Genomic DNA, 21,897 nt, shown 5'->3' on the forward strand with positions numbered 1-21,897 from the left:
CCAGTGGACTCTTTTATATTACTTTACAGTAAATCCATGGTGTTTGTATGTATGAGTCCAGTGGACGGCCCTACTCAGTCATTGGAAGTTTTCTCTGTATGACTGTACATACATCCCTAGTAGGACCTCCCACTGGACCCCTATATTTTAATAATTTAAAACCCATGGTGTTTGTATGTATGAGTTCAGTGGGCGGCCCTGCTCAGTGATTGCGCATACAGAGATGATGTAAATCGCCAGTAGGACCGCCCTCTGGGCTCTTATATTTGTTATCTATATAAATCCAGGTCTTTTGTATGTATAGGAGTCATGGGGGCGGCCCTACTCAGTGATCTCGCATACAGAGAGACGTATCTAAATCACTAGTAGGACCGCCCACTGGACTCATATATACAAACAACCTGGATTTAAATGAATAAAATATGAGTCCAGTGGGCGGTCCTTCTCTGTATGATTCTGCATCCAGAACTAGATGTCAGTCTCTAGTAGCACCGCCCACTGGACTCCTATACATATAACCACCGAGGATTTCAATTACCAAATTGCAAGTTTTACTGAAACTTTTCTAATAAATCTAAATCTCATTCTGCTCAGCTTTTCCTTCTCTATATCATGCTGTCCACAGATCAAACTGCACTTACAACGTGACAGGTTCATTTAAAGGGTTGTCTGGGCGTATAATATTAAAGGGGTTGTTCACTACTGGTCAACCACAGGTTAATCATGTCAGGACTCTAATAAAAAAAAATTAAAAACCATGTAAACTCTCCTCAAACAGCGGCGCTGTCCCAGCAATGTTGCCACCGGTGTTCCCTGAGAGTGCCTTGTGTCATGTGCAGGTTGCAGCCGATGGGCGGCCACTGTTTAGCTGCAGCCTGTACTATTTTGTCAGAACTGACATCAATGCTGACAATATTGATGAGCTGCAGCTGACGAGCGGCCGCTCATTGGTGGCAGGTGGCACTTGACACTATGGGACCCTATGAGTAGCAGGTGCCCCTTCATGGCATCCGTCATAGGTCTGTGTATATGATCTACCTGTTTTAGTACATTTTTGTCTTCCTCCTAGCAATTCTGAAGCATGTTTTTAGAATATTGCGCGGTATTTTTCCTCTGTTATTCCACCTGGAAATGCATTGATATATTGCCAATTGAGTGTTACCATTATCCTGGAAATCATCCAGACACACTGACACTACCCAATCAGTGCTGGGGCAACACTTTATTGGTAAGGGCGACATTAACCCTCAGCTTTCATCTTATTAATAAGTTACCTGGAGGAGTAACTGAAGAATGGTTTAAATAAATAAATAAGAATTAGATGCTCCATAATTGTTGTTTTGTGCTGTCTTATTAACAGACAGGTCAAGAAAGCTTATGGATCCTTTTTAAACAATTTGTCCATGATAGACCGGTTCCTCTCACTGTAGATGTCCTTCCTCTGTTCTCCGGTGTTCAGTAATTAATCATGCATTGTTTCCCCTGTAGAAGTGGACGCTTTTAGCCCCTCTCAGATGTCAGAGAAGATTCTTCTGAGGCTGCTCAAACATCCCAATGTCATCCAGGAGATAAAGTTCGATGACCGGAACAAGAGGTCTCCTGAATACTACCTCTACCAGCGGAATAAGCCAGTGGATTACTTTGTGCTGGTTCTACAGGTCAGACTTGTTGCTACAATGCTCTCGTTATGTAAAGTACTGCAGAAGCTCTGCACCTTCTCGTCATTTTGTGATTTATTAACTTTGTACGAAATTACTTGCAGTGTAAAAATCGATTGGTCAGTCAAGTAGCTGAAGGCTCCCCCGAAATAGTTTGTGTTATTGTCCAGGAAGAACAATATAGTTATTACTAGTGATGAGCAAGCGTGTTGTGTTAACCCTTTCGTTGAGCGTGCTCGCCGAGTATTTGCGGCGTGCTCGACTGTTCTGTTTTAATCACTCCATGTGCATGATTTGCTACTATTTCTTAGGCATTCCTCACATGTATTAAAGCTGTCAAACAGGTACAAATCATGCACATGGAGTGACTAAAACATAACAATCGAGCAAGCTCGCCGAAAGGGTTAACAGAACACGCTCGCTCATCACTAGTGATTACCTATCTATAGGATAGCTCATCCATATCATCAAATTAAGGGGAGGGTCTGACACCTGGCACACCACTGTAGCAAAGACCTCAGGACCGAAAAAGACAACAAGAATGCTAGATCTTGCTGTGTAAAGATTTTATTCTGATCCAATGGCTGCTGGGTCTAAACACTTTGATCAGAGTTGCAAATTGCATTTCCTTTAAATGTGCGCAGCGTCCGGCGGCGGGAGCCGTTCTGCAGCGTCCGGCGGCGGGAGCCTTTCTCCAGCGTCCGGCGGCGGGGTGACAGGCATGACCTATGGGCTTATTATATTAACACTTATGTCATTGACATCACATTATGGGGGTCCGACATGTGACACTCCCAAGTATCAGCTGTGCCGGGCCCTGGTGGAATGGGGCTGGACATCTCCATTGAATGTGTAGCATCTGCTGCCGGGTACTGTACATCAGTATAATTCTGGCTAGGAGCTGATCTGCTGGACCTTGCTGTGGCTGCTACTCATTGAACACATTAATATCATATGCCCAGACAACTACTTTGAGTGTGACGGAAATGGATATAATTTATAAGTCTGGGGTCTATGCCTTTTTTTTTCTCTCAAATGCAATGTTTTATTAATTGTAACCATATAATCAGAACTAAGACAATACAATAAGCAGAACGAATGAAAGTGGTTGCACCGCCATCCACACTGATAAATGTACAATCATTTTGGGTTCAACAGCTGTGACCTCCCTGCTGATCTCGAGAACAGAGGTCTCGTATCCCCCATGTGAATGGAGGGTTAGTACATGTGTGACTATCGCTCCATTTACTGACATGGGACTTGTGTTCTTTTAATCAGTTGTAGCCACAACCATTATATATTTACCACCTATCCTGTGGTTGGTGTTGGCTGGATAACCCCAATACAGAAGAGTCTCCATGCAGTTGTGTGAAACAATATGGAGTGAGATAATGAAGGTAAAAAATATAACAAATGTTTATCTACAGGGGAAAGTGGAAGTGGAAGCCGGGAAGGAAGGGATGAAATTTGAAGCCGGTGCCTTTTCTTACTATGGAGTGATGGCTCTCACTGCGTCACCAGGTAGCTTATTTTCACCACTGTTAATGCTAATGCTATAAAAGTCTTCCATTTCCTGCCACCTCCAGATGAATTTTACTTATTGGTATGACTGTGCCCTCCTGGTGCATTGCTGAATACATCGCTATTTGTTATCCTGCTGCAAAACGTGTGACGTTCCCTGCAAAATCCAGGCCATGATAAATCTGCAAGAAAGCAGGGTGATAAAATTGTCATTTTATCATGAAATTTTCTTGTACTTTTTTAAATAAGCGATGGAATAAGTGCTCAGGAGTCGAATCCGCTCTATACAGCATGAGTCTATTGATCGACGCTAGCTGCAGCAGTTTAACCCCTTAAATGCAACTGTTGATCATAACAGCAGCATTGAAGAGGTTGGAAATGGAGGGAAGATGTTCTTTCTGACGCTTATTGGCCGGACACCTAATGAACGCCTTCGTGTATGCCATGGTTGTACACCTACGAAGCCCAGCCTCTCAGATCAGTAACACATATATGTATATACGGTATGTGTGTATTCCTATACAATATGTGTGTGTATGTATATACGGTGTGTGTGTGTGTGTATGTATATATGATGTGTGTGTGTATATGTATATACACACACTGCTCAAAAGAATAAAGGGAACACTTAAACAACAGAATATAACTCCAAGTAAATCAAACTTCTGTGAAATCAAACTGTCCACTTAGGAAGCAACACTGATTGACAATCAATTTCACATGCTGTTGTGCAAATGGAATAGACAATAGATGGAAATTATTGGCAATTATTAAGACACCCTCAATAAAGGAGTGGTTCTGCAGGTGGGGACCACAGACCACATCTCAGTGCCAATGCTTTCTGGCTGATGTTTTGGTCACTTTTGAATGTTGGTTGTGCTTTCACACTCATGGTAGCATGAGACGGACTCTACAACCCACAGAAGTTGCTCAGGTAGTGCAGCTCATCCAGGATGTGAGCTGTGGCAAGGTTTGCTGTGTCTGTCAGCGTAATGTCCAGAGGCTGGAGGCGCTACCAGGAGACAGGCCAGTACACCAGGAGACGTGGAGGGGGCCGTAGGAGGGCAACAACCCAGCAGCAGGACCGCTACCTCCGCCTTTGTGCAAGGAGGAACAGGAGGAGCACTGCCAGAGCCCTGCAAAATGACCTCCAGCAGGCCACAAATGTGCATGTGTCTGCACAAACGGTTAGCAACCAACTCCATGAGGGTGGTATGAGGGCCCAACGTCCACAGATGGGGGTTGTGCTCACAGCCCAACACCACCGTGCAGGACGCTTGTCATGTGCCAGAGAGCACCAGGATTGGCAAAGTCTCCACTGGCACCCTGTGCTGTAACACATGAAAGCAGGTTCACACTGAGCACATGTGACCGACGTGACAGAGTCTGGAGACGCTGTGGAGAGCGATCTGCTGCCTGCAACTTCCTTCAGCATGACCGGTTTGGCAGTGGGTCAGTAATGGTGTGGGGTGGCATTTCTTTGGAGGGCCGCACAGCCCTCCATGTGCTCGCCAGAGGTAGCCTGACTGCCATTAGGTACCGAGATGAGATCCTCAGACCCCTTGTGAGACCATATGCTGGTGCGGTTGGCCCTGGGTTCTTCCTAATGCAGGATAATGCCAGACCTCATGTGGCTGGAGTGTGTCAGCAGTTCCTGCAAGATGAAGGCATTGAAGCTATGGACTGGCACGCCCGTTCGCCAGACCTGAATCCGATTGAGCACATCTGGGACATCATGTCTCGCTCCATCCACCAACGTCACGTTGCACCACAGACTGTCCAGGAGTTGGCGGATGCTTTAGTCCAGGTCTGGGAGGAGATCCCACAGGAGACCATCCGCAACCTCATCAGGAGCATGCCCAGGCGCTGTAGGGAGGTCATACAGGTACGTGGAGGCCACACACAATACTGAGCCTCATTTTGACTTGTTTTAAGGACATTACATCAAAGTTGGATCAGCCTGTAGTGTGTTTTTCCACTTTAATTTTGGGGGTGACTCCAAATCCAGGCCTCCATTGGTTAATAAATGTGATTTCCATTGATTATTTTTGTGTGATTTTGTTGTCAGCACATTCAACTTTGTACAGAACAAAGTATTCAATGAGAATATTTCATTCATTCAGATCTAGGATGTGTTATTTGAGTGTTCCCTTTATTTTTTTGAGAAGTGTATATATTTATATAAACATACAGCACAGACCAAAAGTTTGGACACACCTTCTCATTTAAAGATTTTTCTGTATTTTCATGACTATGAAAATTGTACATTCACACTGAAGGCATCAAAACTATGAATGAACACATGTGGAATTATATACTTAACAAAAAAGTGTGAAACAACTGAAAATATGTCTTATATTCTAGGTTCTTCAAAGTAGCCACCTTTTGCTTTGATGCCTTCAGTGTGAATGTACAATTTTCAAAGTCATGAAAATACAGAAAAATCTTTAAATGAGAAGGTGTGTCCAAACTTTTGGTCTGTATTGTGTGTATATATATAATATTATGGTATCTATGTAGGATGAGTGTTTTTTACACATTCGTGGTTGGTCAGATTGTTGCCTTTAGTAAATGTTGACATTTTGCTTCTTTTATTACTTGAAGGGATCAGACCAATATGTCTTTTCTATTCGAAGCTTTCTAGTAATGGCCTCCAAGTTAAAGGGAACCTGTCAGCAGAATCATGCGGCCTGAACTACGGGAAGCAAGAACCAGGCGCTGCCTGCTGTATTGCAGCCGTGTGTTTTTCTCTGAATCAGCGCAGCATCTTAGACAAATCATACTTTGAAAAGCCGGCCAAGGACTATGCACAGATGACAACTTCTATCCTCCCCACTCCACGAGACTGACGGGTCTCTCCAGATACATATAAGAAGAGACCTGCCAGTCAAGAGGATCGTGGTCCACAGAAGCTGGACTAGTTATTCGAGACACATAGTCCCCGGACGGCTTTTCTCAGTATGTTAGCTCTGAAATGCCGCAGCGACGCTACACGGCTTGGTTCAGGCAGCATGAATCTCCAGACCGGATCCCTTTAAGTATTATGTCAGACTTAAGTTACTGTAGCATTATGTCTATAAAGTGTTTCCTGAAGCTTTTAAAACGAGGTATGTACAGCGCAGAACTTTCAGAACGTCCTTTTCTTTACCCAAGCAGTGGAAAAGCCTGCGGACGTACTTCTTCTCGAAATCATAAAATTCTTAAGGCATAAAAAGCAAGTTAAACATCATTTCAGGCAGATCATTCACACCTCATTTACCCTGAACAATGCAATAATTGCTGTTATTTTCTGTGCCTAGAGGTAAAGATGTAGGACAATTCTGAGTGATGTAGTGCCATCTTGTGGTGAACATTGCATAGACATTCATTCCGGAACGAAGCAAAGACGTAATGGCTGTGGTTCTATAAAAACTACAATGCCGAAAAGTGAATTCCTTACGTCAAACTGTCTAATAATACTGCCCTGCCATGATGACCCTGAATACAAAGGCTTAAGAAGGAGGACAAGCAAATGAATGGTTAACAAAGTCCTCAGTAGTCTAGTTGATTATTTGGGTTTTTATTTTTTCATTTACTTTTTATTGTTAGAGGTTTTTTGTGGATGTACATGGCCTTTTAAAAGCAAGTGTGTGTGTGATTTTATATATAATATATATTTTGCATGTGTAAGAACTACTGTACCGTGCTACATGAGCCTTCTGCTGTTATTTTTGTACTTTACTTATGCCCCTTTGAAGGCCCACCAGAAAAATAAGCAATCTATCAGACTATGACTAAGTGGCTTTCACAAGACATAAAAACATCTTACATTTATAGATAAGGAATGGGTTGATCTCCAACCTATGGCTCTCAACCTATAGCTGTTGCAAATCTACAACTTCCAGCATGTTCAGACAGCCAGTGCTAGTCATAGTGCACTGATGAGGGGCAAAAACCCTAAAACAGCTGTATCCAAATAGAGGCTGTGGTTTGGCATTATTTCATAAGTCATGTGGTTATACGCTTTAAAGGGAACCTGTCGCTTGATTCATGCTGCCCAAATGACAGGCAACATGAATGAGAGAATAACTGCACAATTGCAGCAAGGTATATTTTTTTCTGAAACACTATGGCATCTCAGGGAAAATATAGTTAAAAGATCCCGCCGGAGATCATAGTCGGAGGTGAGACTAGTCTGACGCCACTCCCGATAATTGACAGGTCTCTCGGTATGAGGGAGAACAGGCAATCACTTGTAACTGAAGTGTTTTAGTGAAAAATATACTTTGCTGCAATTGTGCATCACGGCCCTTATTCATGCTGCCTGTAGTTTGGGCAGTGTGCATCAGGTGACCTTTTCCCTTTAAAGGGTCGATATTGCACTATTGGATTTCTATATAAGATAAGATAAGATATAAGATATACTTTATTTTATCCCGGAGGAAATTGCGGTATCATATATCCAATAAATTGCACTAAAGGTCCTGTTCTGTTCTGTGAAGAGGCTATTTGCATATTTTATTTCCCAGGAGGCATTTCATGGCCTATACATTTCTCTACTCTATTTGGTGGTCTCATTAAGGAGGAACTTTTCCTTCTATCTAATGCTGGCAGTTCATGGTCCCACTTCCTTGACAAGGAAATCCTGATGGCCCGTTGTCAATTTAATTCTAGATTTCCAGGAGGATTAATAGAGAAACTACACAACACAATGTACTAAGAAAAGATCAATATAGTTATTACATGTGGACGTTATTGTCATTTAATTCAAAGTAGTTTTTTTATATTTCCAAAGTAATTAAGTACTTTGTCTGGATTATTTCTTGTCTAATATTGCAGTTTATGGCCATTCAAGTTTATAGGACTGAGCTGCAATACCAGGCACATCCTGTAGGCAAGAGTGTCAGTGTTTCCGGGAAAACTACCTCTTTTCTAATCCGAGACAATCGCTTTACGATACAGCAAATGTTTTCAGCTTTTCTCTTTTCCCCTTAAGAAGTAAAAACGGACTCTACTCACCTGGAACACTGTAGGAGAAAATATCTTCTGTTTTCTATGCCAACTTCTAAATGTTGAGACCCAAGACAGTGCTCTCATGATGGGAGGTTCCTTGAATGCTTCTTTGCTGCTCTCCGCCGGTCTACTCTGATGAGATGTCGGCTCCTTGGAGTGGTCTCGTGTGATACGAGGGTGGGACTTGACCTCCTCACAGGAAATCAGAGACTGGCAGGGGAATAATCAGAGGCCTCTGAAGGTCCAGGGTAGATGAACAGGGTGATTTTTTATTTTTTTTTTAATTAAATATTGCTGAATTTTGCAGCAAAACTGCACTAAAATCCACATGATGCAGATGGTGCTGATGTGCCGCTGTGGATTTTCTAGTGCGCTCACATGGATTCTGTGCAGAAATTTTCTACAGCAAATGCAATACATGTGAACTCTAAAGAGGAACCATAATTGTAGCGAAATACATCGTAAGTGGCTCCAAGAATCTCCTGTACCTTACTATAATAGATCAGTCTGGTGTGCAAGCGATCTGGATCAGAAGAGATTTCCCAGACTGGGCTCAACAGTATCCACTCCTCTGCCCAGAGAATATTTAGGCTGTGTTCATATGATGCGTTCCCAATGCATGCTTTGTTTTTTTTGTTTTGTTTTTTTATGGTTGCTATCCTTTTTTTTTTGTTTTGTTTTCATGGGCAAAAGTGTCCGGACCACTTTTTTTCCTGGGCAAAAGAAACTAATTGCTGCTGGATCCATTTATTATTTTTGATTGAAGTCAGTGTGAATGTATCAGAAGCGGATGATTACTGGACATGTGAACTCTGTCTTCTTTTACAGCTACTTGTCTTTCTCAACTGAATCAAAAACATATAAACTACGCAGTTATTTTTTTTTCCATGTCAAACCAGCCGGTAGCACACTGAATCTGTGTTTCGTTTTGTTTTATTTTTTTAAGCATTGAAGTCCATGGAAAATGGATCATAATGGATGGTATTATTTTGCCTTCTTTTTTGCTCCATTTGTAATTGATCCATTTTTTTTATTTTTGTATATTAAATACTGGGTCTGTTAATAGACAGATGACAACTGGACATGTGAACAGAACCTAAATGTGTGCAGCTTCTCAATGTCAACTTATTGTGGAAGACTTGAAACACAAAGTATTTTCAAAAGTTTCACAACTTTTCATTTATATGGTGTTTAAAGGGATATTGTCAGATCCCCTGATTGCCTTGAACCGCTACTACAGTATAAAGGTATGGAGGCAAATTTGTATATTCTGGTAAGGTGTTTTAAGATCTACACTGACATTAGTGTCTTGTAAAAATAAACTTTTATTCTGTAGCTTTACACTCATATGCAAAGAAAGCAGGACTAGTCCAGCAAGGAGTCTTCCCGGACTAGACCTGTCTCGGATCCTCTAGCCTTGGCGTGATTCACTGTCTGCATACAATATTCATTAGGGCAAAACTATTGGAAATCTTTCTCATGCTTGTCAGTGCCTGCAGTCCTACCATGACATGTAATGCGTGCCTGCAGTCCTACCATGACATGTAATGCGTGCCTGCAGTCCTACCATGACATGTAATGCGTGCCTGCAGTCATACCATGACATGTAATGCGTTCCTGCAGTCCTACCATGACATGTAATGCGTGCCTGCAGTCCTACCATGACATGTAATGCGTGCCTGCAGTCCTACCATGACATGTAATGCGGGCCTGCAGTCCTACCATGACATGTAATGCGGGCCTGCAGTCCTACCATGACATGTAATGCGTGCCTGCAGTCCTACCATGACATGTAATGCGTGCCTGCAGTCCTACCATGACATGTAATGCGTGCCTGCAGTCCTACCATGACATGTAATGCGTGCCTGCAGTCCTACCATGACATGTAATGCGTGCCTGCAGTCCTACCATGACATGTAATGCGGGCCTGCAGTCCTACCATGACATGTAATGCGGGCCTGCAGTCCTACCATGACATGTAATGCGGGCCTGCAGTCCTACCATGACATGTAATGCGGGCCTGCAGTCCTACCATGACATGTAATGCGGGCCTGCAGTCCTACCATGACATGTAATGCGGGCCTGCAGTCCTACCATGACATGTAATGCGGGCCTGCAGTCCTACCATGACATGTAATGCGGGCCTGCAGTCCTACCATGACATGTAATGCGGGCCTGCAGTCCTACCATGACTTGTAATGCGGGCCTGCAGTCCTACCATGACTTGTAATGCGGGCCTGCAGTCCTACCATGACTTGTAATGCGGGCCTGCAGTCCTACCATGACATGTAATGCGGGCCTGCAGTCCTACCATGACATGTAATGCGGGCCTGCAGTCCTACCATGACATGTAATGCGGGCCTGCAGTCCTACCATGACATGTAATGCGGGCCTGCAGTCCTACCATGACATGTAATGTGGGCCTGCAGTCCTACCATGACATGTAATGCGGGCCTGCAGTCCTACCATGACATGTAATGCATGCCTGCAGTCCTACCATGACATGTAATGCGTGCCTGCAGTCCTACCATGACATGTAATGCGGGCCTGCAGTCCTACCATGACATGTAATGCGGGCCTGCAGTCCTACCATGACATGTAATGCGGGCCTGCAGTCCTACCATGACTTGTAATGCGTGCCTGCAGTCCTACCATGACATGTAATGCGGGCCTGCAGTCCTACCATGACATGTAATGCGGGCCTGCAGTCCTACCATGACATGTAATGCGGACCTGCAGTCCTACTGTGACATGTAATATGTGCCTGTTTTCTATCATGTTCCCCTGATCTGAAGAGCTGATTTTGAAGATCCAAGACAGGACTAATCTGGGGGAAAAGACGCCTGACAGGTTCCCTTTAACCATCACATACATAAATCTGGAAACCTAATCTAATGTCTATTTTTTTATTTCTCACAGATCTATTCTATTGTCCGTGTATCTGTATTGATCTCTATGTATAAGGAACCTCTGTATTACTTTGCGCGTATTTTAGTCAGCGCACCTCACCAAACTGGCATAATGTTCAAGCTAAACAAATGTAGTAATAATGATGATGAAACCGTAAATGTAATGTCGGGTAAATGATTGCATGTTTGGTAATTTTGACAATTTTCCTCCTCCTGTGAGGAGCCTTCTACACCAGTTGCACCATCCATCACTCACAAGACGATGACACCTTGTGTATAGTGGAAGATCAGGCTTCTGTAACAGTCGTTCCACTGTTGCATATTTGGAGAGATCTTCCTCATTGCCTCCATATTTTGGCTTCCTTGTGGAGGTTGCTTTTCACTTGAGGTCCTGGTGTAGACAGTTTCCCTCTTGTTCTCTTGTTATGGTTCCTTATCTCTTCTTTCCTTGATTACAGTTCCCTTGTCCCTGTCTCGTACCTTTGTTGTCAGCAGAACAGAATCGTTAGCTGGTTCTCCAGGTAAATCATGCATGCTTCTATTCACTTATTCTTTCTTTATACTCTCTTTGCTTGCACATTTTCTGTGGACTTTCCATTAACTTCCCTTTTCCCAAAAATGATGGCTCTTCTGAAATGCTATTATATCGCTTTCTATGGTATAGGAGATTGTAATGGAATGCTTATTGTGACCCAACCATGTATGATTACAACTTACTTAAAGAGGACCTGTTAAATTGAGGTAAATATCTTATAAAAAAAAACCTGAGCTCCCCTGATTCTGTCGCTCTTTTCCTTTTTGCGCTACGTCGCTTCATTGCAGAGATATTCACATTTGTTGCTTTTGGAGCTCAGCATGTGAAATCTCTGCTTTGCAAGCCAATTTGGTGCTTCTTGGCAGTCTTCTCTGGGGGCTTGCGCTTTCACCCCTACCTCCCTGACTCTGCCAATCACAGCTTTGTAGCTGAAGTGGCATCTCATGCTGGCGAGCAGTGATTGGCTAGGAGGGAAGGGTGAAAGTTCTCGCCCCCAGAGAAGACGGCAAAGAAGCGCCAAATTGGCTTGCAAAGCCGAGATTTCACATACTGCACTCCAAAAGCAACAAATATGAATATCTCTGCAATGTAGCGGCGCAGAGCGGAACAGAATCAGGGGAACTGTTTTTTTTTTGTAGAAGGTATCTAATTAATTTTTTTTAAAGTAAAGTAACTGACAGGTCCTGTTTATCAACAGCACAACAATGGTTATCTTGAAAGCCATGGTCATGGTGACATCAGAATGCTGCTGACATCAACACAGCTAATCATGACATCAGTAACAAATAATAACCATGTCAATCTTTATGCTTGGTCATCATATCATTAGTTTTCATTCATGTTTGCAAAGCAGCTTCTGTTCATTAAAGGGGTATTTCCATCTTGAACACCTAGAATTTTTTCTTATTCACAATTTATTTGCAGGAATCTCAGAATCTCTTGTAAGATTTATTTGCTCCACAGTCTTTAATTAAAAAAAATGCCTCTAGTTTCCTCTATTAAAAATTAATTTACAAATGTGGTGTACAAAAGCAATTCCACATTTTGGGTATAGTGACCCTGTGAACACACAGGTGACATTTCTGGTCTCTTTCTCCTGGACGACTCAAAATTGTCACATTCCTGGCACCTAAAGTTATTGCCCTCCAGGGATTTTGACAATTTGCCAGCCTTTTTTTATTTTTTTATTTTTTCCTGACCGTGCAATAATCTCTCTTTAATTAAAAATGGAAGAATAATCTGCAGCTGGTTTCTTTCAGTTTACGTAAAAGTGATCAAACGTTAACTTTAAATTACTATAATTGCAAAATGCCTTTCAAGATCTGACCTTCAAAACACACATACAGATACGTAGATATATTATTACTTGGTATACAGGTCGATTATGACAGGGGCTCTCACAAAAAGGCAACCACTTTTCTAAGTAGAAGGTGGTGATCGCTGCAGCGATCGCTCCTCACAGATACATCTGCCCATACATCTCCTCTGCAGTGACCTCTGCTGGGAAAATGTGGAATTACACAAACGGCTGATCATGTGACATCACATAGACGCTTAAAGTCTACCAGCGATCTGCTCTTTTTGCTGTGATTCATATGGGAGATCCTAAACAAGGTGTCCACTACATATTTGGATCAGTATACATCTCTATGGTGATGTAATTAGGTACAATTAAAAGTACGGATGATCTAAATGTGGCAAATTTTACTATTCTGAAATAGGCCCTATATGGATTAATATTTAAAAGGACAGCGTCAGAAAGAGAACCTTTTTTTTTCTCCTGATCAGATATAATCATTTTAGTTTGATGTGTTCTGTGAGGTTCATTCATTGATATGACATATAAAAGGGTACTCCCACCTCCAAGATCCTATCCCAATATGTAGTAGGTGTAATAATATTAGCAAAAACCTCCAATTAGAAATGTAGTATAGTTCTTCTGATTCGCCATATCGCTTACCATGTGCAGGAAATTGCAGTAGCTTAGGTATCCATGGTTACTACCACTAATAACGAACTGTTACCATATGAGTGGTCATAACCATGGATATCTAACTACTGCAATGCCCTGTACATGAGGTAAGCAACATTGCGAATCAGAAGAACTATACTACATTTCTAATTGGAGATATTTGCTAATATTGCACCTACTACATTTTGGGATAGGATCTTGGAGATGGGAATAACCCTTTAAGTTTTACTTGATGACTAGTGTTGAGCATTCCGATACTGAAATATCGGGTATCGACCGATATTCGCGGTATCTGAGTTCCAATACTGAGTTCCGATACTTTTAGAATATCGAATACCGGAATCGGAAGTTCCCATAATGCCTGCTCTCTGCAGTGTCTCTGAAGGATGACAAGCTAGATGGCAGCGCTCAGCTTACTGTATTTGTCATTTAGTGTTAAAGGATTTATTAAAAAAAATAAGTGTTTTCATGCACCGTCTCTTTAAAAAAGCCGGCCGGCAATTCAGCATCGGTACCTGATAATTTAGAATAGAAAGAATAGAGCATCATACATAGATTAGATACATAGAAACATGTCAGTCACATATATAATAAGTACAGTGACAGTGTTGATTACTGTACTTGTCATTTAGTGTTAAAATAAAGGATTTATAAAAAAAAAAATTGGCGTGGGGTTCCCCGTAATTTTAGTCTCTAGCGGAGGTTAAGCAGACGGCTGGGGCAGATGTTTGAAGCCTGGGAAGGGGGTAATACCCACGGAGCTTCCCAGGCTACTAATATCAGCCCCCAGCTGAATACCTAGCCTTTACTAGCTATTAAAATGGGGGACCCCCAAAAAAATGACGTGGGGTCCCCCCTATTTTAATAGCTAGCAAAGGCTAGGCAGACAGCTGGGGGCTGATATTAACAGCCTTGGAAGGGTGCCATGAATATTGGCCCCCTCCCAGGCTAGAAACACCAGCCGTCAGCCGCCCCAGAAATGGCGCATCCATAGGCACTTAGCCTCGCTCTTCCCACTGTCCTGTAGCGGTGGCAGTGGGGTAATAGGGCTGGGGTTGATGTCTGCTTATAATGCCAGCTGACATCAAGCCCAGATTAGTAATGGAGAGGCGTCTATAAGACACCCCCATTACTAACCCCATAGTCAAAGTTAAAAAAAAAACACAAACACCCAGAATAAAGTCCTTTATTCTTTATTGTTCTAAATTAAACCATACTTACCATCACGTCCATTCCAGCTGAAGCCAACGATCTCCTGCAATAAAAGAAAAATAATAAACCAACATCATCCTTACCTTTCCATGGTTCCCAGGACAGCTCCAGCTCTGCTACATTCACATGACAGGCTGGATCGCATGGCGGTCATGTCTAATATTGGTGAGACCCCATGAATTTCGGGCTTAGGACCCGCTGATAATGCCAAGCTGGCCCTAACCCCTTTATTACCCAGTGAGCCACCGCACCAGGGCCCTGGATGAGTTGGGTACAGCGCCAGAAGATGGCGCTTCTATGAATGCGCCATTTTCTGGGGTGGCTGCGGACTGCAATTTGCAGCAGGGGGGGGGCCCAGAAAACTTGGGCCTCCCTGCGCTGCGGATTCCAGCCCCCAGCTGCCTAGTTGTACCTAGTTGTACATCCTATGGATGCGCCATTTCTGGGGCGGCTGACGGCTGGTGTTTCTAGCCTGGGAGGGGGCCAATATTCATGGCACCCTTCCTGGGCTATTAATATCAGCCCCCAGCTGTCTGCCTAGCCTTTGCTAGCTATTAAAGTAGGGGGGACCCCACGTCATTTTTTTTTGGGTCCCCCATTTTAATAGCTAGTAAAGGCTAGGTATTCAGCTGGGGGCTGAGATTAGTAGCCTGGGAAGCTCCGTGGGTATTACCCCCTTCCCAGGCTTCAAACATCTGCCCCAGCCGTCTGCTTAACCTCCGCTAGAGACTAAAATTACGGGGAACCCCACGCCAATTTTTTTTTTAATAAATCCTTTATTTTAACACTAAATGACAAGTACAGTAATCAACACTGTCACTGTACTTCATATATATGTGACTGACATGTTTCTATCTATCTAATCTATGTGTGATGCTCTATTCTTTCTATTCTAAATTGTTGTTACTGGTGTATGCTGCTGCTGAATTGCCGGCTTTTCGCATAATACATTCTACATTATTAGTTGTTTTCCTTCATGTAGAATTAACCTACAAGGAAAGAAAGGGTTTATTTTCATTCCGATATTTCTGTCCCATTGACTTGCATTGGTTTCCGGTATCGGAATCGGCGATATCCGATATTTTTTGGGTATCGGTCCGATCCAATCCGATCCGATATTTCCCGATATCGGAAGGTATCGCTCAACACTATTGATTGTTGAGTGTATGTGTGTATTTCAGTTTCAATCCATAAATTCACAGCATAGCAGATTAAAATTGTTTCCAGTCAAGCAAAATAAATTGTTTTGACTCCTACATTTTAGATTGAGGAACCAAGGACTCTCGAGTGAATTGGTGCAGGTTGCTAGAACATAGGGCACATTGTTTTTTTTCTATATTCTATATGTAATCATGTGTATTTTTTTTTAATGACCAAAAATTATAATTTGGTTCCTAAATGTTTGTACATAGAAGCCAAAGATATCCAAGTGTTTTAAATGAATCAATAAATAAAAAAATTATGGAGGCCTAAGTCTCAATTATTAGGGCTTGTTCACACACTGCATTTTTGCCACTCTTTTAAAAAATGCTGCACATTACAGTACCAGTAAATTGAATGTAATTTCTAAAAGATCACGCACATACTTATTTTTTCTTTTGTGGAATTGAACCATCAAAGTGTTTTTTCAAATCTGCAGCATCTGCATTCTTTCTGTGTTTTTACAGCATTTTTCAAATGAAAAAGAAAAAAAAAACGCATGTAGAATTTGAGCAAAAAATAAATGTAAAAACACTTGTATTTTGTGCAGCATTTTTCCTGCCATCACTCTGGATATAGTAACGGTTTTTAAGGAGTTCAAAAAAACTCCTGAACTCACATCAGGAAACTATATACAGTTTTGGAGGAGTTTTCCTGTAGTGTTTCCTGAAGTACTTTTGAAGAGTTTTTTGCAACCTTTTGATTGGATGGTGCCTAGTTTGGAGCGGTTTCATTTCACATCTCCTTCAAACTTCATACACATTTTCCACCAAGTGTTTTTCAAAACCTCTTCAGGGAAATAAAACGCTATTTAAACAGCAAAGTGGATTCCCACAGAAATGAATTGGAAGTGTTTCCAAGAGTTTTCAAGCAGTTTTTGAGAGAATCCACTCAAAATAAATCAGTGTGAATCATAGAATGGTAAGAGTTGGAGGGGACCTCCTGGGTCATCAGGTCCAACCTCCTGCTCAAAGCAGGATTCACTAAATCATCTCAGACAGATGTCTGTCCAGCCTCTGTTTGAAGACGTCCATTGAAGGGGAACTCACCACCTCTCGTGGCAGCCTGTTCCACTCATTAATCACCCTCACTGTCAAAAAGTTTTTTCTAATATCTAATCTGTGTCTCCTCCCATTCAGTTTCATCCCATTGCTTCTAATCTTTCCTTGTGCAAATGAGAATAAAGATGATCCTTCTACAATGTGACAGCCCTTGACATATTTGTAGACAGCTATTAAGTCTCTTCTCAGTCTTCTTTTTTGCAAGCTAAACATTCCCAGATCCTGTAACCATTCCTCATAGGATATGGTTTGCAGACCAGTCACCATTCTGGTCGCTCTTCTCTGAACTTGCTCCAGTTTGTCGATGTCTTTTTTAAAATGTGGTGCCCAAAACTGGACACAGTATTCCAGATGAGGTCTGACCAAAGAGGAGTAAAGTCCGATAATGACTTCACGTGATCTAGACTGTATGCTTCTGTTAATACATCCCAGAATTGTATTTGCCTTTTTTGCTGCTGCATCACACTGTTGACTCATGTGCAGTCTATGATCTATAAGTATACCCAAGTCTTTTTCACATGTACTGTTGCTTAGCTCTATTCCTCCCATTTTGTATATGCTTTTTTCATTTTTATTGCCCAGATGTAGTACTTTGCATTTTTCCCTGTTAAAAACCATTCTGTTAGTTACTGCCCACTGCTCCAGTTTATTTAGGTCTTTTTGAAACCTCTCTCTTCTCTAGTATTAGCTATCCCTCCTAGCTTTGTGTCATCAGCAAATTTAATCAGTTTACCCTAAATTTCTTCATCTAAATCATTGATAAAGATGTTGAACAATACAGGTCCCAAGACAGAGCCCTGTGGTACCCCACTTGAGACATTCATCCAACTGGATGTGAAGCCATTTACGACCACTGTTTGAGTCCGATCACTAAGCCAGTTATGAATCCACCTAACAGTTGCCTTATATTCAAACTTCACCTGCTAATTTGGTTGTTGTGGATTTATTGAAACAGTCACTATGTGGTGTCCTCCACCCTTGTCCTAACCTCCTCTTTACTCCTTCTTCTGTTAGGCCATGGCCCCCACTATCAGTATTTTTTCTCAGGAGTGGGAGACAAAACCAGGAGTGGGTGATAAATGCAGAATTGGTGACTTGTTTCTATTATACCTTTTCTGATTGTTCCTCACCTGGTTTTGGCTCCCACTCCTGAGAAAAAATACTGACGAAATACTGGTAGTGGGACCGTGGCTTTACTGTGGCACTAATGATGTCTGAACTGGAATGAGAATTATTTGCACATCTTGCACGACTATGACCTGCTACGATTAGCCAGTAGTGCTGTAAAATCTTAAGGCTCAATCACTTTTTTATGGACTGTTATTTCATTGTCAATTTGGTTTTTTTTTTTTTTTTTTTAATATACTTATTTGTGTTGGGTGACATTTCTTAAAGCAGAAGTCACCAGATTTCCCCAATATATGCTACATACATTACTGAATAGATATCTTAAACCTGATGAGACTGGTGTGCTTTCTTTCCATGTCTACACAATCCAGATTTTAAAATGAGCATTTTATGACTCCAGCTAAACAGTGAGAGCGTTCATGAGTCCAAGTTTATTAAGTCTCTTCCCACCTGTCCTGACTTGACAACTGCATCTTCTACAGAGCAGTGTGAGATCTCCGCAGGGAGGAGGTGCAGTGAGGACCTGTCAATCAGGCTAGGTGGGCAGAGATTTGAGGTTAAACTTTTCCAAAGGATTGTACGGCTAATCTAACATGGATTCTCAAAAGTAAGTACACAAGATGAATGTAATCCTGCACCCTCCAAAGAACATTGGTAAATATTGAGAGACGTGTGTAAAACTTTTTTTTTTTTTTTAACTGCAATATTTACATTTTTATAATTTTCTTTACTCTCTGGTAGCGGAGAATAAGTCACCCCCGCGCCCCTGTGGACTAAATCATTCAGACTCTCTAAATAGAAGTGATCGAATCGATGCTGTCACACCAACATTGGGGAATAGTAACAACCAGCTAAATGCTTCGTTTTTGCAAGTATATATTCCTGATTATTCTGTGAGAGCCATAACAGACATGCAGTTTGTCAAGGTAAGATGACTTTTCATGTTTTTTTACATTGGGGTGATTTGATCTTTGATGTGTATTTGTTGCGGCACGCTTTGGGTGATCACACACAAGTCATTGTTACCCATTATCTATCTGCTGATAGTTTAGTGTAAAGGCCCCGTCACACTTAGCGACGCTGCAATGATCCCGACAACGATACGACCTGTCAGGGATCGTTGCTGCGTCGCTATGTGGTCGCTGGTGAGCTGTCAAACAGGCAGGCTCACCAACGATCAGGGGAGCAGCGACATCGTGGAAAGAATCTTTCCACGATGTCCTGCTCCTGGTTACCAGCCTGCTGCTGAAGCAGGAGCAGGCTGGTAACCATGATAAACATCGGGTTACTAGGGGCACACGCGCACCTAGTAACCCGTTGTTTATCATGGTTACCACTCTGCTACGGTGAGCGGGAGGTTACCGCTCACTTTAGCAGGCGCGTAACCATGATAAACAACGGGTGACTAGGTGCGCATGTGCCCCTAGTAACCCGATGTTTATCATGGTTACCAGCCTGATCGCTGCTCTCGCTGGTCACACACAGTGATGTGTGCTGACCAACGGGAGGGCAACGACCAAAAAATGGTCCAGGACATTCTGCAGCGATCAGCGACCTCACAGCAGGGGCCTGATCGCTGCAAAGTGTCACACATAGTGACATCGCTGGTGAGGTCGCTGTTGCGTCACCAAAACCGTGCAACAGCAGCGATCTCGCTATGTGAGACGGGGGCTTTACTGGAAGAGGAATGGACAGAAGAATAGAGGATTAGTGGAAGGGATTAAGGTATAGTTGGGGGGAGAAATGGGCAGAAAGACAGATACGTAGTCTGAGGGATGGAAGGATAGTTGGATGAGGACACACAAACTGATAGTGTGGTGATTTGGCCACTTGGTGGGAGGATGAATAGGATGACTACAGGGGGGGGGTTATGGCTAGAGCAACTACTGGGTGTGGGAATATGTCGAGGGTCTATTAGGTGAGGCAGTGTGTCGATGACTACGTGGTTAAGGGAAAAGATAAATGTATGTGAGGTTTTTGTATTAGAGCTACTACTGGCTGGGGAATGGGTAGAGTGACTGTTGGGTGGAGCAATGGATAGAGCCGTTACTGATTGGTGGTATGATTAGAGGAACTTTTGGGTGAGGAAATGGGTATAGAGTGACTTTTAGTTGGGGAGAATGGGTGGAATCACTGCTAGTAAGGTAATGGGTTGCAGCTTCCAGTTGGGGGAATATGTAAAGAAATTTTGGGTGGGAGAATGGGCATAGGGACTACTAGATTGGGTTGAAGGCTAGGTGGGAGAATGGATAAAGGATATAGGCATCTTTACAAGTCAAGTCAACATTAGAAGGTTGCAACATTATTTTTTTTTTTGCCCACATAGTGTAGTATATAGGATATTATTAAGAGATAGTGTAGAAGCTTCTCTGCATGTCTTGTGTATACTAGTTTTAGTTGTGTCATGCCTGGGGTGTCTGCTGTCTTGAGTCTTTCTTCCTTTTTAATATGGTTCATCTCATGCAGACTACATTGCACCTAGGGCCAGCGGCTCTGTCACGCAAGGTGTGGGAAAAACTAAATTCAACACGAAGGGAAGAGGGGGAGGAAGCCCAAACAGTAGGAAAAGGGGGAGTGGAGACCCCTAGGCAGATCTAATATCACCCTGCCTAACCTACTGTCCCTATATAGATTCCATACCTATCGCCGAGCAGGACCCTAAATCCTGGATGACCCTAGAGCATGGCCCTAGTTAGGGAGCGGGAGGGGTGAGCACTGGTAAGGCCCCACTACAAACTAAAGACAACAAGGTAGACAAACAAAGTTGATTAACTTAGTTTGAGCAGACACCAGAGGCGTAATGCCAACTGGCCTGCAGGGGCATCAGAGAAGACGCTAGCCGACTGCTAGTGCGCCAAGCCTGTACATAGAAGTATTACCGGCGATTGTCTGAAGCAAACAGGATTTTTAACTCCCATGCAAGGGTGTGTCAATCAGCAGCAGAAGGGAGGTCGCCACTGGGTCTTAAAGGAAGAAGGATTAAGAAGGTGTCTGCAATGCCAAGCGCAGTGACCTTCTACAGCTAGATCCAGAGCGACTGAATATTACACCTGACACACCCGTGACAGCCTCATCACATTTCCCTTACTCCTATCTAATGGCAGCCAGTGATAGATCTGTGACACACAGCTGCTTTCACCTGATGTATACAGCAGAGTTTGTGTCTATTGGCAATGTATTTAGCAGTATGTGTCCTATGTAATATATATACAACAGTTTCAGTGTATTCTATGCCATGTAAATACAGCAATCTGTGTATTCCAGGCTATGTATATACAGCAGTCTCTGTATGTTGTCATGTATACTGCAGTTTGTGTATCCTATGCAATATATATACAGCAGGCAGTGTATCCTGTGTGATGTATATACTGCAGTCTCAAAATATATTGTCATGTATACAGCAGTCTCTGTATCCTGTGCGATGTATACAGCAATCTGTGTATGCTATGTGATGTATACAGTAGTCTGTGTATGCTGTGATTTTATACAGTAGTCTGTGTATACTATGTAATGTATATAGAGCAGTCTTTGTATCCTGTGATGTATATACAACAGTCTCACTGTATATTGTCATGTATACTGCAGTCTCCGTGTATACTATGTAATGTATATACAAAAGACTATTCCAAAGACATATACAATACATATTGGCTAGAGAAAACTAAATCATTTCTCCCCATTTAATAATTATGGACAAAACTATGCAGTG

At 42.4% G+C, this 21,897-nt stretch overlaps 1 protein-coding gene across 2 annotated transcripts in view; it reads left to right on the top strand.

The window, feature by feature from the left end:
* CNNM2 (cyclin and CBS domain divalent metal cation transport mediator 2) overlaps positions 1–21,897 on the top strand; it is a 119,138-nt gene that overhangs the window by 87,601 nt on the left and 9,640 nt on the right. The window contains exons 4-7 of one of the 2 annotated variants that reach the window (XM_073685328.1): positions 1,489–1,658; positions 3,086–3,179; positions 11,539–11,601; positions 18,930–19,114. In XM_073685328.1, the coding sequence (XP_073541429.1) occupies positions 1,489–1,658; positions 3,086–3,179; positions 11,539–11,601; positions 18,930–19,114 (512 nt within the window). The remainder of the gene's footprint in view (positions 1–1,488; positions 1,659–3,085; positions 3,180–11,538; positions 11,602–18,929; positions 19,115–21,897) is intronic. The other variant, XM_073685329.1, reaches the window with a different exon arrangement.

Source organism: Phyllobates terribilis, unplaced genomic scaffold (genome assembly GCF_046119375.1).
Source record: "Phyllobates terribilis strain yellow unplaced genomic scaffold, ASM4611937v1 Scaffold_5__5_contigs__length_657084704, whole genome shotgun sequence".
Taxonomy (NCBI): domain Eukaryota; kingdom Metazoa; phylum Chordata; class Amphibia; order Anura; family Dendrobatidae; genus Phyllobates; species Phyllobates terribilis.